This window comes from Carlito syrichta, unplaced genomic scaffold (assembly GCF_000164805.1).
Source record: "Carlito syrichta isolate Samal-C Ts95f unplaced genomic scaffold, Tarsius_syrichta-2.0.1 Scaffold91562, whole genome shotgun sequence".
Classification (NCBI taxonomy): Eukaryota; Metazoa; Chordata; class Mammalia; order Primates; family Tarsiidae; genus Carlito; species Carlito syrichta.
Genome location: NW_007035658.1, coordinates 13748 through 27242, shown reverse-complemented (window position 1 = coordinate 27242; position 13495 = coordinate 13748). Strand labels below are relative to the sequence as shown.

General features: G+C 52.4%; 1 protein-coding gene across 1 annotated transcript in view; it reads right to left on the bottom strand.

The window, feature by feature from the left end:
* Positions 1–434: 434 nt before the first annotated feature.
* CDAN1 (codanin 1) overlaps positions 435–13495 on the bottom strand; it is a gene marked incomplete at its 5' end in the record, with an annotated part of 21935 nt that continues 8874 nt past the window's right edge. The window contains 26 exons of the mRNA XM_021712944.1: positions 435–1210; positions 2773–2880; positions 3071–3252; positions 3384–3447; positions 3596–3703; positions 5389–5537; positions 5719–5797; positions 5982–6045; positions 6397–6555; positions 6760–6863; positions 6937–7070; positions 7283–7337; positions 7475–7564; positions 7792–7879; positions 8249–8415; positions 8579–8725; positions 8854–8974; positions 9245–9450; positions 9971–10046; positions 10727–10816; positions 11573–11682; positions 11865–11985; positions 12419–12497; positions 12569–12682; positions 12815–12984; positions 13180–13403. Of these exons, the coding sequence (XP_021568619.1) occupies positions 1085–1210; positions 2773–2880; positions 3071–3252; positions 3384–3447; positions 3596–3703; positions 5389–5537; positions 5719–5797; positions 5982–6045; positions 6397–6555; positions 6760–6863; positions 6937–7070; positions 7283–7337; positions 7475–7564; positions 7792–7879; positions 8249–8415; positions 8579–8725; positions 8854–8974; positions 9245–9450; positions 9971–10046; positions 10727–10816; positions 11573–11682; positions 11865–11985; positions 12419–12497; positions 12569–12682; positions 12815–12984; positions 13180–13403 (3135 nt within the window). The remainder of the gene's footprint in view (positions 1211–2772; positions 2881–3070; positions 3253–3383; positions 3448–3595; positions 3704–5388; positions 5538–5718; positions 5798–5981; positions 6046–6396; positions 6556–6759; positions 6864–6936; positions 7071–7282; positions 7338–7474; positions 7565–7791; positions 7880–8248; positions 8416–8578; positions 8726–8853; positions 8975–9244; positions 9451–9970; positions 10047–10726; positions 10817–11572; positions 11683–11864; positions 11986–12418; positions 12498–12568; positions 12683–12814; positions 12985–13179; positions 13404–13495) is intronic.

The following is a 13495-nucleotide window of genomic DNA, read 5'->3' as shown; positions in this document are numbered from 1 at the left end:
AGAAAAAAAAAAAGTCAGGAAACAAAAACAAAGTAACCCTTTCTTAGTCAAAACCAAGAGTTCACTTACAGAGATGTGGTCTTGATAACTATAACTCACGAGCACAGTGCGTTTGCTCTGTGCCAAATCAAACACCCTTAGCACTAACCAAAAAAAGCCTAACGAGCTGTACCACCATGTGGCTCAGTAGGGAATATCTTGTGAGTGGAAACTGCACATTATTCTAAACCCTTCTCCCATAAATGACAGGGAGTTGCACAGAAGGCAGTGTGATTGGCAAAAAGCAGATGCTGCCACTGGAGACTGGCTCTCTGGAGTGGAACGGGTAGGCCTTCCGAGGAGCCAGTGCAGAGCCAAGCGCCACTGTTGCAGCACCCACCTGAAGTCCACCTGGGACTTGCAGCCTTCTAAAGGGAAAGGCAGATGGAAAAAAGTCCTTGTTAAAGAAACAGTTTATTTTAAAAAGCTCTAGTGTACACGCTGTGCTGAGTCCTTGGACAGAGAGTATTCTAAAGGGTTACTACCTGCACAGGGGTAAAGCTAGGTCTCAGTCAGGTCAGTCCTACTTCATCTGTTGTGCACTTTTGAGGAGATGGCAGTCTAGCTCCTGGTAGTAAGAAAAGGTAGGCTCCTAAGATTCATGTTTTAGCTTTTCTCACAAGTTAAGCAGAAGTCTCTGTCACGATTTCCCAGACCACAAAGTTTTAAGAGATGCTGGGATAGCAGCAAGTGAAGCTTGAATCCTGTGTTGACAAGCCCACACACCTTATTTCATTTAGTATCCAAGTGGTAACCACCAACTCTTCCATCCAGGACCGGAGTCTCTTAGGCTTTCCTGCCACGATTCTGAATCAGGTGAATGCTCCTTCCTCTAGGATTCAAGTGGCGAGCCTGTAGTTGGTGGGAGGCCCGCAGCTGCACCTTTCCTTCACATCTGAGCAGGAAGTCTGATTATACACCCAGCTACTCCCACGCCAGCAAGGGTGGGCACTTGGGGTGGCACTGGACTTTTGGGTTCCTCCTGAGGCACAGGCAGGGTTCCAGAGTTCTGGTGAGATGCCCAGGGCAGGGCCACTTCCCTGCCCTAGCTCTGGGCCAGCAATGTCCCCCGATTTGGCTGCACTAGCTCACAAGCTCTTAGCTGGGGTTCTGGCAGATGGGGCTCAGCTAGGAACAGGTTAAACAGTGTTGTCAATTCTTCAGAGAAGTCCTAGAATAAGTAGAAAGATGACAGAAAAGCCAGACATAAATTCTCGACAGTTCATCCCTTTTATAAAGATCAGTCCTAAACATCAAGCCCTAGCTAACCAGTGAGTAGAAAACAACCTGGCTATATTATCTTTTCCAACTGTCATCTACGTGGAGATAGACATGAAACCTTGTTTTATAGTACCTTGGGAGGTGAAAGTTGTGGCAGGAAGAATGAACTCTGATCAGGGGAGGCTCAGCTTTACCATCTACTGAGTACTACTGAATATATCTAGTTCACCTTGAAATTATTAGTCCCATTGAAAGATTAATTATTTTGCCCCCATCACAATGAAGTATGGCTGAGATTAAAATCCAGATTATTCTGATTTTATTTTATTTTTCAGTTGGAGTCTCACTCTGTCGCCCAGACTGGAGTGCAGTGGCCGCTCCTGGCCACGGCAGCCTCGACCTGCTGGCCTCCGGTGATCCTTCCGCCTCAGCCTTCCACGTAGCTGGAACTACAGGCGTGCACTACCATGCCCAGCTAATTTGTTTTTTTTAATTTATTGTAGAGATGAGGTCTCACCAAGTTGCCCAGGCGGGTCTCGAACCCGCAGGCTCAGGGAATCCACTCACCTCAGCCTCCCAGAGGCGCAGGATTACAGGCTGAGCCACCAAGCCCGGCTATTCTGATTTTAAAAACCTATATTCAGGCTGGGTGTGGTGGTTCACGCCTGTAATCCCAGCACTTTGGGAGGCCAAGGTGGGAGGATTGCTTAAGGCCAGGAGTTTGAGATCAGCCCAGGCAACATAGCAAGAGCTTGTCTCTACAGAAAATTTAAAAAATTAGCCAGGCTTGGTGGTGCATGCCTGTAATCCCAGCTGAGGAAGGAGGATCACCTCCCAGGAGGTCAGTGAGCCGTGATCATGCCACTGCACTCCAGCCTGGGCAACAGAGTAAGACCCTAACTAAAACAAAAAACAAAAAACAAACCCTAGCCAGGCATGGTGGCACGTGCCTGTAATTCCAGCTATTTGGAAGGCTGACGAGGAAGGATCATCTGAGCCCAGCAGGGTGAGGCTGTGGTGGCCGTGAGCGTGCCACTGCACTCCACCATGGGCGACAGAGTGAGATTCCAACTCAATAAAAATAAACCAAGCCGGGCTTGGTGGCTCAGCCTGTAATCCCGCGCCTTTGGGAGGCTGAGGTGAGTGGATTGCCTGAGCCCGCGGGTTAGAGACCCACCTGGGCAGCGAGACCTCATCTCTACAATAAATCAAAAATCATCTGGGCATGAAAAAAAAAAAAAAAAAACCCCAAAAAAACACCTCCATTCACTGCGCCACACTGCATTCTAATGACTGCCCTCCTTCCTTCCCTCTTCCCACTAACAGGGTCCCTCATACCATGGCTATTCAAACTAAAAGTGGCCAATCAGAACTCCTCAATTTCAGGGTGGTCCTAAAGACACATGAAAAAATCCACTTAGTTTGGCACCATCACTTGCTCCCTTGCGGGACAAATGGGATGGACAACACTTGCACTCTCTCCACGTAAGACAAGAGATGAGAGCTCCTTACCCCTGGCCACTGGGCCTCGTGGAGGCTGCCCAAGCAGGTCTCTATCTCCATCCGTCCCATCAGACCCTTCTCTACCAGCTCCCGGAGCAAGAACAGCAGCAGGTCCCACTGCAAGACACACCAAGAAGGTCAGGGGTCCTAGGAACACTGCTGGGAAGAGACTTAAGATAAATGGAGTCCATTTAAGCATGGAATAAGAAAGGGAGAATAAAGGAAACAATTTGGGTCAAGGACATGGACATTCAGAATGTAACTGCAGGGGGCTAAGCCGTCTTCCTGTTGCATCTTTCTGACTCACCTCCCTCGGCCTTGTGTCTGCCAGAAGCCCCACATTTCTGGGGCTCAGCAGCAGCTGTAGTGGGACCGGCCCCTGAAAGGCATCCTTCCACAGGGAAAGCAGCATGTGCAGAAGCCTTCGAGCCTGCCCTCTCTCCAGCCTGTGCTGTGCTGGGGGCCCTAGGATGGGAATTTGGTCTGCAACTATGGGAAGAGGGGAAAGCCAAGCTGTAAGAAATGCGGTGGGAGAGTGCTCTGTATGTCTCATCTTGCTTGTACCCAGCCCTGAGATTCGGGGGATCAGGCAAGAGTGATTTGATTGAAAGGAACCATACCAAGGAGGGAGGCTAATTCCACAGAGCACTTTGCCAGATGCTGCTCAGCAGGTGGGCACAGGAACTGCAGGGAAAAAGGAAGGAGACCCTAGACATCAGCATCATCCTTACTGCTGGGAGGACTGGCTCTAAGCCAGTATGGCTCTGGCTGTCAGGACTCATGCAAGGACACTCAGAAAAGCGTCTCTCGTGTCGCAGATGCCATGTCTCACCTGGCGGCACTGCAGTGTCTGGCCCAACTGGCCTAGGAGATGCTCCAGATGCTCTGGGGAGACTCCCTCGTCAGGGTCCCGCGGCCCCGCAGCCAGGGAGAGCACATCCTGTAGAGAGCAGGGTGAGACTTCACACAGGTCGGGGACTAGAATGCTAGAGAATTTGGCTTGAGATAGGGATCAGCCAGTGGAGAGGCAGAAGGAGAACAGGGCTGAGGGGCAGGGGTGAAGTGACAGGGCCAGGGTACCCCTAGATCTGGGACTCGGGTAGGCAGCACAGCCAGGGGAAGCAACCATGTGGACAACAAGAGAGAAAACAGAGCAGGTAGGCTGAGGGACGTGCTGCCAGAGAGCTCGAGAGATGTTACTCAATTTGGCACAAAACTAGCCAACTCCCACAGGTCATCTTAGAACATTTAGGGAACCTGTCCTAGCAGATACACAGTCCTAATATCTCCTCTCTTATCTCTCTAGTCATCTTCTCAGGAGAGTTGAGGTTTCAACACAGAAATCCTCTGCATGTTGAGAACCAGTACCAAATGGTACTTCTCTTCTTTCTCCTGTAGAATCTTCATTTTTAGTCACTGCGTCTTAGTCCCTATTCCAAACCTTTATTCCTAGTTCATCACCCTACACCAGGGCCAGATAGTAAATATTTTAGGCTTTGTGAGACATGTCTGTGTCCCAACTACTAGATTCTGCCACTGTAGCACAAAAGCAGCCATAACGAATGCATGTGGCTGTGTTCCAATAAAACTTTATTTACAGAAACAAGTGGCAAGCTTGATTTGATTCATGGACTGTTTGCTCTAGACAATCTTTTTATTTATTTATTTATTTTTTTTTTTTTTTTGAGTTGGAGTCTCACTCTCTTGCCCAGACTGGAGTGCAGTGGTTGCTCCCCGCCACCGCAGCCTCGACCTGCTGGGCTCCGGCGATTCTTCCGCCTCAGCCTTCCAAGTAGCAGGAATTACAGGCATGCGCTACCAGGCCCGGCTGATTTTTTGATTTATTGTAGAGATGAGGTCTCGCCAAGTTGCCCAGGCGGGTCTCAAACCCGCGGGCTCAGGCAATCCACTCACCCCAGCCTCCCAAAGCGCAGGATTACAGGCTGAGCCACTGAGCCCGGTGACTTTTTTTTTTTTTTTTTTTAAATGAGTTGGGGTCTCACTCTGTTGCCCAGGCTGCAGTGCAGTGGCACAATCATGGTTCACTGCAGCCTCAACCTCCTGGGCTCAGATGGTCCTTCTACCAAGCCTCCCAAGTAGCTGGGACTACAGGCATGTTCCACCACACCTGACTAAATTTTTGACTTTTTGTAGTGACAGGGTCTCGCTATGTTACCTAGGGTGGTGAATTTTCTTAACCAAGTTAGGAGAATTGATAATTTATTCTTACTGCCTGTAAACAAGCATCACCTCTCACCTAGAACATTATGAAGTCATATCTCAATACTGGGGTGACTTGCTCTTTTACTTTACTTTATAGCCATTCACTATCTAACGCCCATTACTATCTGTGTAATAAGCATTTAGTCAGAAATCTCATGTCTGCCCTTTTCCCCTTTTGGGTGATTCAAACACCAGAAGTCAGAGAGTAATAATTAGGAAAACCATTCAGTTCAGCTCTGCCCTACCTAATCCCATTCAGTAATGAATGAAACAGGAACTAGCCAGACAACACAGAAAGCTTCTACACAAAAATACGGGAGCTGATGTGAGAAAGGAGAGAGCCCAGGAATGGAGCAGGGAGCGGGAGAAGGGAAGCCAAAGGGGGAAAGGGTAGCTGTGTACTTTTATCTCGGAGATGAGGTGGGAGGGGAGGGGAGCATGGTGCTCACAAGCGCGGGAGCAGCCCCTCCGCTCTCCCCGGGCAGCAGGTTCAGGACCCTGGGCTCGAAGAGTGCGACTCACTGCTGCTTTCACCTCCCTCCTAATCAGCGCTGCAGGGCAGAGAGAACAGGAGGGGTCACCGCAGTGCCCTGTACAGGCTCACCATGCCAGCCCATGCCCTTCACCATTTCCTCCAGGCCCTTGAGTCCCATCTCCCCCCATGAGCCTCCTACCCCATGCCAGTCCACTTTGTGATAACTTGGTCCAGCTCTCCCCTTTCCCGGGCCTCACCTGTGATGTTGGCTGACAACCAAGCACAGGCTTTCTCTGTTGCAAGCCCCACAGCTATGTTCTCTGCACTGCTTAGAACCTGTGAGCCAGAAGAGCTACAGAGTTAGAGGCCGGGGAGGGCTGGGAACAACAATGGGTGCCAGAGTCTGGGAATGATCCACCCACCCTACAGGAGGCCCACGCAGGCGTGTGCACACACGGCTACTCCGTGCCCCTTGCCCACAACGCCTGGCCTGCTAGCTGCAGGCCTGTTGCCTACGTACGGCTGCTGGGGTCTCCTCTGGAAGCAGCGCCCGCACGGCCCCAGGGCTCTTCCTCTGGCAGAACCTAAAAGGAGGCAGAGGAAGTCGGTGACATCTGGATATCTTGGCCTGGCCCAAGTCAATGCCCTGAATGCACCGAACACCTGAACTGGGAGGCTCTGCTTCAGGAGGAAGCACTGTCTGCCCTCTGCCCCACCCCAGGTGCTGGAGAAACAAGAAGCCTGACCACCAGCCCTCCTGCAGCACACTCCCAAGCCAGTGCCTGGACTTCATGCCACAGAAGTCCTAAAGCCAAGGACATGCGTCTACAGAGAAGGGGAGAAAGAACCAGTGTGCAAGGGGAAAGGACAGAAAAAAAAGAGCTAAGAGGAGAGTGGAAGAGATGAAAGGGTTCAGGTGGATTGATGTTTCTTACTCCCGCCCCTGCGTCAGTGCCTGGGTCCCATGGGGGCACAGCTGGGAACACAAGATCTCCAACAGCTGGACTGGATCGCCCTCTTCCTGTCCTTGTGGCACCAGCTGCTCTTGGAGAAGTGACTCTGCCTTGTGCACCAGATCTGCCACCAGTGTGGCCCTGTGGCAAGAGACAGCAGGGTTTGGGGGTAGTTGGAAGAGTTGAATTGGTAAAGAGCTGCAAATTTAAGGAAATTTGGTCAGGGTTTCCTAAAATATGCTAGCAATTTCAGCCATCCACACCCACCCCTCCCCCCAGCTTACAACTGAGGAAAAGGGGTAAAAAGTTGTAAGGGAATGAGTGGGACCCTCAGCCCACTCTTACTTGATATGTTTGACACAGTTTGATCCAATTCTCTCTGCCACAAACTCTACAGTCCTGCGCAGGGAAGGTGGCTGGTTGTGGAAAAAGGCCTGGGCAAGCTGTGTCTGTGGGAGGAGGCAAAGGTCGTGAAGGCTTCCTCCCGCTTTCCCCACAGGGCTGTCTCCACCTTGCCCTTACCTGCAGCCCCTGGGAAGTCTGAGGAGGCTGCGCTCCCAGGCCAGTGGTGGTGGTAGGAGTGATTTTCCTCACGAAGCCCCCACTCCGTCCACTACTGCCTGATACCCACGAAGCAAGCAGTTTCCGGAGCTCACCTGCATCAGGGAAGTCCAAGTTCTCAGTTCCTGAACCTCCCTCCCCTCCCCCACGCATCCTGGACTTTAAGCATTTCTAGAGTTGAGGCTGAGGTACCCAGAGAATGCCTAAGAAAGAACAACACATGAGGGAGTCAGGCCGAAGGGGTGCCTTTTGGGTCCTCGTGGAGGGACACTGCCAAGGACCGTCTGGGGGAGATGGGGATGCTCACCAATGTAGGGACAGCAGGTATAGAGCAGCTGCTGGTCCACGACAGGCACGCTGTCCTGGAAGGGGAACAGGCCGGCGCTGGGCGGGAGCAGGCACGTTTCCCTTCCTCCCCAGCAAGCCCAGAAATGGCAGTTAGCAGGAGAACTCCTTTATGCCTGGGCTTCCCACGGCTCTGGCGAACCCCAACACTCACCAAGCCATGTTCTGAGGCTACTGTGTCTGCCTCAAAGGCATCCAACTGACCCTCTTCCAGAAAGAACAAATCTTCAGGGATTGTGGGAATCTGCCAAGAAATGAGGGCCGTCACCGCTCTGGTCAACTTCAGAGACTCCTCAGACCTCCCAGGCTCAGGTTCAAAGCAGCCTTGTTCTGAAGCTTCGGTCACCTCCACGCTACTTCTGGGCCTTCATCTTCGGGCCCCTGCCTCGTTCAACAGCAGACATCGTCCCACTCCCCATCTCCAGCCATGGGAGCCCCCCTCCCCTCCCTCTGGACCCTCATCCTGCCCACCTGGAAAAGCCAGCCTAGGACAGCGAGCAGCAGCAGCTTGTTCATGAAACACATCTCCCCTTCACTGTCCTGTGATAACACCAAGCTCCTGAAAGGTACATGGCATGTGAGCAGATTCGTGCAGACAGGAAGGGAATGGAGTGAAGGGTATCAGTGGGAAGGTCACTCGCAAAAGCAGACCCAAAAGGGACTGCAGTCATGTGGGCAACCAGGATCTCCTCAGCTTCCCCTCCCATGTCTACTCTCTCTCTCAGCTGGGCCACCTCAGGAACAGAACAGGGCCACTGAAAGTACAACTGGCCGCCCACGTCTGACTTTCAGGGAGCAATTCCTCCCCCTCCTCTGAGGCTGTTATGGCCATGGCACCAAGCACAGAGTGCAGACTGCCGGGCTCTCTTTAACGGCAGCCTGAGCAGTGGTCTCCCCCGGTCCTTTTCTCAAGCCTTCCTCTACTCACCGATGCAGGTGCAGCAGGAGAGCAAAGACACTTCGGTAGTAGTCTAGCAAAGGCGCGACGTGGTCAGCAAAGGAAAGGAACTCCACCAGCCAGGGCACGGTGAGCACTGCCCGGCCTGCCCGCAGCCCTTGCTGCAGCAGAGTTCGAACATCCAGGACCGGAGGGACCTGGGAGGGCCAATGCTCAGTCAGTGGGCAGGTGCCTAGGGACAGCTGGGTAATGCCCTCTAACCTGCCTGGTTTCCGGAACAGCCAAGAAAATCAGTCAGCTTCAGTCCTCCCAAGCTGGTCCTCCCATACCCCTCCTTACCAGAGTCTCCCACCCATTCACCTGGCTCCTGAGGGCCAGAATGGAGTCCTGCAGCTCTCCGGTTGGGGGTGGTTCAGGTCCCCGATATGGCAGGAAAGCCACAAAGCCCAGGAATTTAGCCAAAAGCCGCAGGCTAAGAAGCACCACAGCAAATTGCCTCCGTTCACCCTGCATGGAATCAAGGAAAGTGAAAGTTCCTAGGCATGAGGCTTCTACAACAATTCCAACCCTGTTATAAGTTCTTGAACATACCCCTTCCCTCCTAGGTCAGCCCGTTATCTCCCTTGTTTTCTAACCTGCCAGTCTACATCTGACTCCCCATCTTCATCACTGGGTTCGTGCTGAGGCAGGGCGAGGCCATTGAGCTCCCGGATCTTCAAGCTCAGACTGTCCATGAGATGCTGATTAAACTGAAAGCTAGGAAGGGGGTGGGGGAGGGTAAGCACTGGAAGAGGTGCATAAGAACCAGACAGGCAGAAGACCAAGGAGCAATGAAATTACCCACATGGATGCAAGAATGAGAAGTGAAATAAGCCAGAAAGCATGAGCTGGAAGGAGCCCAGAGACCACTTAGTGCCATCCTGTTATACTCCAGGCAAAGAAGAGTGGAAAACGATTTATCCTTTTGGGAAAACAAACCTCTCCTGGCCTCTGTCCCACTTCCTGCAAGGCATGGGAGACTTTTACCTGCTGGCACTCAGGATGAAGTCCCTAAAGAAGCCTTGACAGCCTGGGAAGGTGGGGGGTGGGCAGGGCCCCCCACCACTCTGAGGGGCCACAAGTCGCTCTTGCAGGCGCCGCAACCGCCCCAACTTGTCAGCTCCCAGCATACTCAGCACATCTGGGGCCTCACCCAAGACGGTGCCCCCAGCACCACCAAGGCTCTGACACATCTGAGGCAGGGAGAGGGCGGAGAGAAACCGAAGAACTAGTAAGTAGGAGGGACTGAACAAAATGAGAAAGTAATAAACATTTCAGGAACACCAACTCTCTGTCAAGTGCTTTAGAGACTTTTTTGAGGTAGGGGCTAGTCTTGCTTGATAGGTGAAGAAATGGAAACTATAAGGTTGAGCATGTGGCCAGGGTCACTAGAGGAAGGATATGAAACTGACCCTAACTACCAACCCCATGCTTTCCTACCACCAGACAGATCAAGGAGACGAAGGCCAGCAACAGGCTGTGCGAGGGAAGGGGGCACAGGACATGTGCAGAGGCTGGGTGAGGCAACGGGGTCCAGGGCACCTCAGAGGGCATTCTGGCTTTTCCTTCAGCCTCTGTCCGAGGAGTAGAAATCCTGATCATCTTCCAGCCCAGGACCTGCCTATCTGTCTGCCCTATGCCAAAGTGGCAGCCATTATTCGGCTGCCTACAATACGTACTGTTAATTGTAGACTGATCTGCTGGGGCTGTTACCTGGAGGAGTTGTTTTTGGAAAAGCCGAACAAAGTGGCCATGGCTGCAGGCTGTGGAGAGTTGACCCATCATGGCTCTGAGGAACAAAAAAGGCAGTATGCAGGAAGGAGCTAAGAGGGAGAAAGATCTGAGAGGACATGCCAGCCCCTTAGCTTTCTGGCCCTTTACCAGGGACTAGAGCGGATCTCTGCCAGAGATGGCCTGCACAGGGACATGGTAAAAGGTAAGGGACACGCCCCTCAGCACCGAGATCCCTCCAGGCCAGAGATACACTTAACCAAATGAGAAATAACGCCACCCCTCAAATCTTCAGTCCAAACTGAGAGCCAGTGGGTTTCATGGCCAAAGTGGAAGGTGGACTACTGGACAGAGGGCTTGCATTCTGCAACCTAGTCATCTACCTTGGCAAAGTTGTCAGACTTGCCCAAAGTCAATGACAGAGAAAACAGAGGTCGGAGGGGTCTAACCCGTGACTTGGGCCAAAACTCGAGCAACCTAGATTGAGAGCTTTGCACGTGTCCTACCATTTGCCATTACAGAACAATTATGAGGCACTTCTGAGTGGAAGGAGCTGGAGAGAGAAATCCCTTTTGAATAGAAGCAGAGTTGTTACTAACTAGAGAGATTTAGCAGGACAGAAGAAAATAGCTAGGAGGAGTAGGGAAAAGCCTTCCTCCCATCAGCTCCCCAGTCATCACTGAGCTGCCTCACTGTCAGAAGCAAGACAGAAAAAGTGACCAGTATATGAGCACCCACCTGATCCTGCTGCCCAAGCCCTTCTCAAAATCCCAGCCGGGCTCCTCATGGCGGTCTTCCCACTCTCGAAGCACCTCATAAAACACATCCCTGACACACACAAGAATGCCCGATCAGCTGAGATACAGTTGCCTCATTCCCAGGAGCACCTTCTCTTGCTTGGGAGAACCGAAGACAGAACTACCCACAGCCCCCGTGTTTGGTCACTCCAGAGTTCTCCACATGATCACAGTGCTACGGACCAGCAGCCCAGAGCACAGGCCTCACGCACTTCTGTGGACAGTGCAAGTTCATCCTGGCACACTCCTGCCAGAGAACCCTGACACTAAATTCATACACCTGTGAGATGACTGGCTGGGCTCGGGCTCAAGGCCACAGGCATGCAGCAGAGTAAAGCCAAGCAGCCCCGAGGGCTGGCAGGAAAAGCCTGTTGGGACTAACCCCCCATCTGTTAGTGCTGAACTCCTAGTTTCTTTTTTTTCTTTTCCAGTTGGAGTCTCACTCTGTCGCCCAGGCTGGAGTGCAGTGGCACACTCCCGGCCACCCCAGCGTCAACCTGCTGGGCTCCGGCGATCCTTCCGCCTCAGCCTTCCAAATGGCTGGAACTATAGGCATGCACTACCATGCCCGGCTAATTTTTTGATTTATTGTAGAGACGAGGTCTCAACATGTTACCCAGACTGGTCTCAAACCTGCAGGCTCCCAAAACGCTTTCCAGCCCCCCATACTCCATCCCTCGCCTCCCGCCAGCACCTGAACTCCTAGTTTCTATGAAAACAAAACAGCTGCCTATTCCAGAAAAAATGTCACCTCATCCCCTCCTCAAGAGTCTCTTTTTCTTATCACCTCTGTTTTTTAAAAGTATGAAAGGCTCGGTCACTGGAGAAGTTGGCACGATTGTCAGTCTCTGGCTGAAAGGAGACAGCTTGAGCAGAGGGTGGCATCACCAGAGAGACCTAAAATATGGCAGGGACATTAGGAACTAAAGCCTGCAGGGGTCATGCTTCGACAACTCTTCCCCCTCATTCTTGCCCAGAGTTAGCTCACAGGACACTTAAATGCTGTGAGCTGGGTTGCCTGAATTTATGCAGGGAAAGGTCAGGCCCAGGCTGGTAGGCATCTAAGCTGGGGTCACTACCTTGGCAACGCTGCCCTCATAGGCAGCTCGAAGGCGGCCTTGCAGAGCTGGTGAGAAGCACAGCAGCCGCTCATTCTCAGCCAGCAGCTTCAAGGTCCCTTTGTCCAGGTAGGAAAGAACCCTGCGGGGACAAGAGCACATATGACTGAGACTGGGACACAGACTGCAAACAGGAAGCAGGCACCTGCACACCACACAGAGCATATGGAACACATGGAACAAATTTGTAAGTCCAGGTACATACAGCAAGCCCATGGGTCCAGGATCAAAGAAAACGAAGGCAAAGGGAGTAGAAATGAGACCTCAGAGAGCAGGGACCAAGAGAGCAGGACAGGAACATTAGCCACGAACCCAAAGGTCAGCTGCCAGGACCACAGGGGTCTACTTGATTCTTTTAGGGGCTAAGTTCATAGCCTTGACACAAAATTCAAGGTTACAGGTAGGAAAAGGTCCAGGGCCACTGCACATGTGTTAAGCACACGCATGCATCCCAAGCAGTCAGAAAACCAAGCAGACAGGAATAAGGCCCAGTTGCCTCAGCCAGGGAAACTCACTGAAACTGATGCTCTAAAACCTGCACCGCAAAGAAGACACAATCGTGGATACTCTGGAACAGTGGACTTTCCAGGGAATCTAGAAGGATCATATCGGTTAACAGCTGTCCCATCTCCAGATCCCCATTTCCCAAAAGGAAGCTCACTGACCTACGCCACCTAGACTCAGCTCAAGGTCACTGTCCTTAGTGGGCACCATCCTCCGGGCAGTAAGGAGCTGAAGGACAAAGAAGAGCTCCAAGAAGAGGTTTGGTACGAGGTTCTCTGGACACAAAAGAAACCCCATGTATTAGGCACCATTCTGAGTCAAAGCTCAGTGTACGGGCCTTATCAATCCTCTTAGCCTGCGGTTCTACAAGTGGCTCCTCTACGCCAGCTCCCTCTGCTCTCACTCACCAGCAATGCATGAGGAGTAAACAAGGGCCACCAGCTCCAGACGCGGCCTGGAAGACACTCTGGCAGGATCAGCGGGTTCATCTGGGAGGCTTCCTGCCCGGCTGGGGAGGGACGACCCCAGTTCTGGGGTGGGACAGGTGGGGTTAGGTGACTGCTGCGGCTGCTTAGAGCTGTGGGGATAAAGAGATGTCATGAGCCGTCAGCCTGCTTCCCCACCACAGCCACACTCAGGTCCCTCCAGAGAAGACATCAACAGCCCACGCAACAAACCCGAAGTCCCCAAGGGGGAGATCAGTTTCAGGGAAAAGTCCTGAAGATCCCCCACAGGGAGGAAGTTGACATCCCCGGGAGCGGCAAGGCCATACCGCTCCTTCCTGAGCATCTCCCGCTCCTCTTGCAGACTTCTGCACCCTGGGGAAAGGCCAAGGCCCCAAGGGCTAGTGTCCAGGGCTGAGGGTTGGGAACTGGGGACACAGCTGATGGGGGGTGAGGTGAAGCAGGTCTTGGGCTTGGAGAGTGACCGCTCCTCGCTCACCGGGGTTGGGTTGATCCTGCGTGAAGGCTTCGTCCTGCTGAGAGTAGCCACAGGCTTTTCTCAAATTCCTATCTTCAAACATCTCCCCCTCCACCACCACAACAGCTGGGCCTCTTGCAAAAAAAAAAAAAAAAAAACCCCCCCCC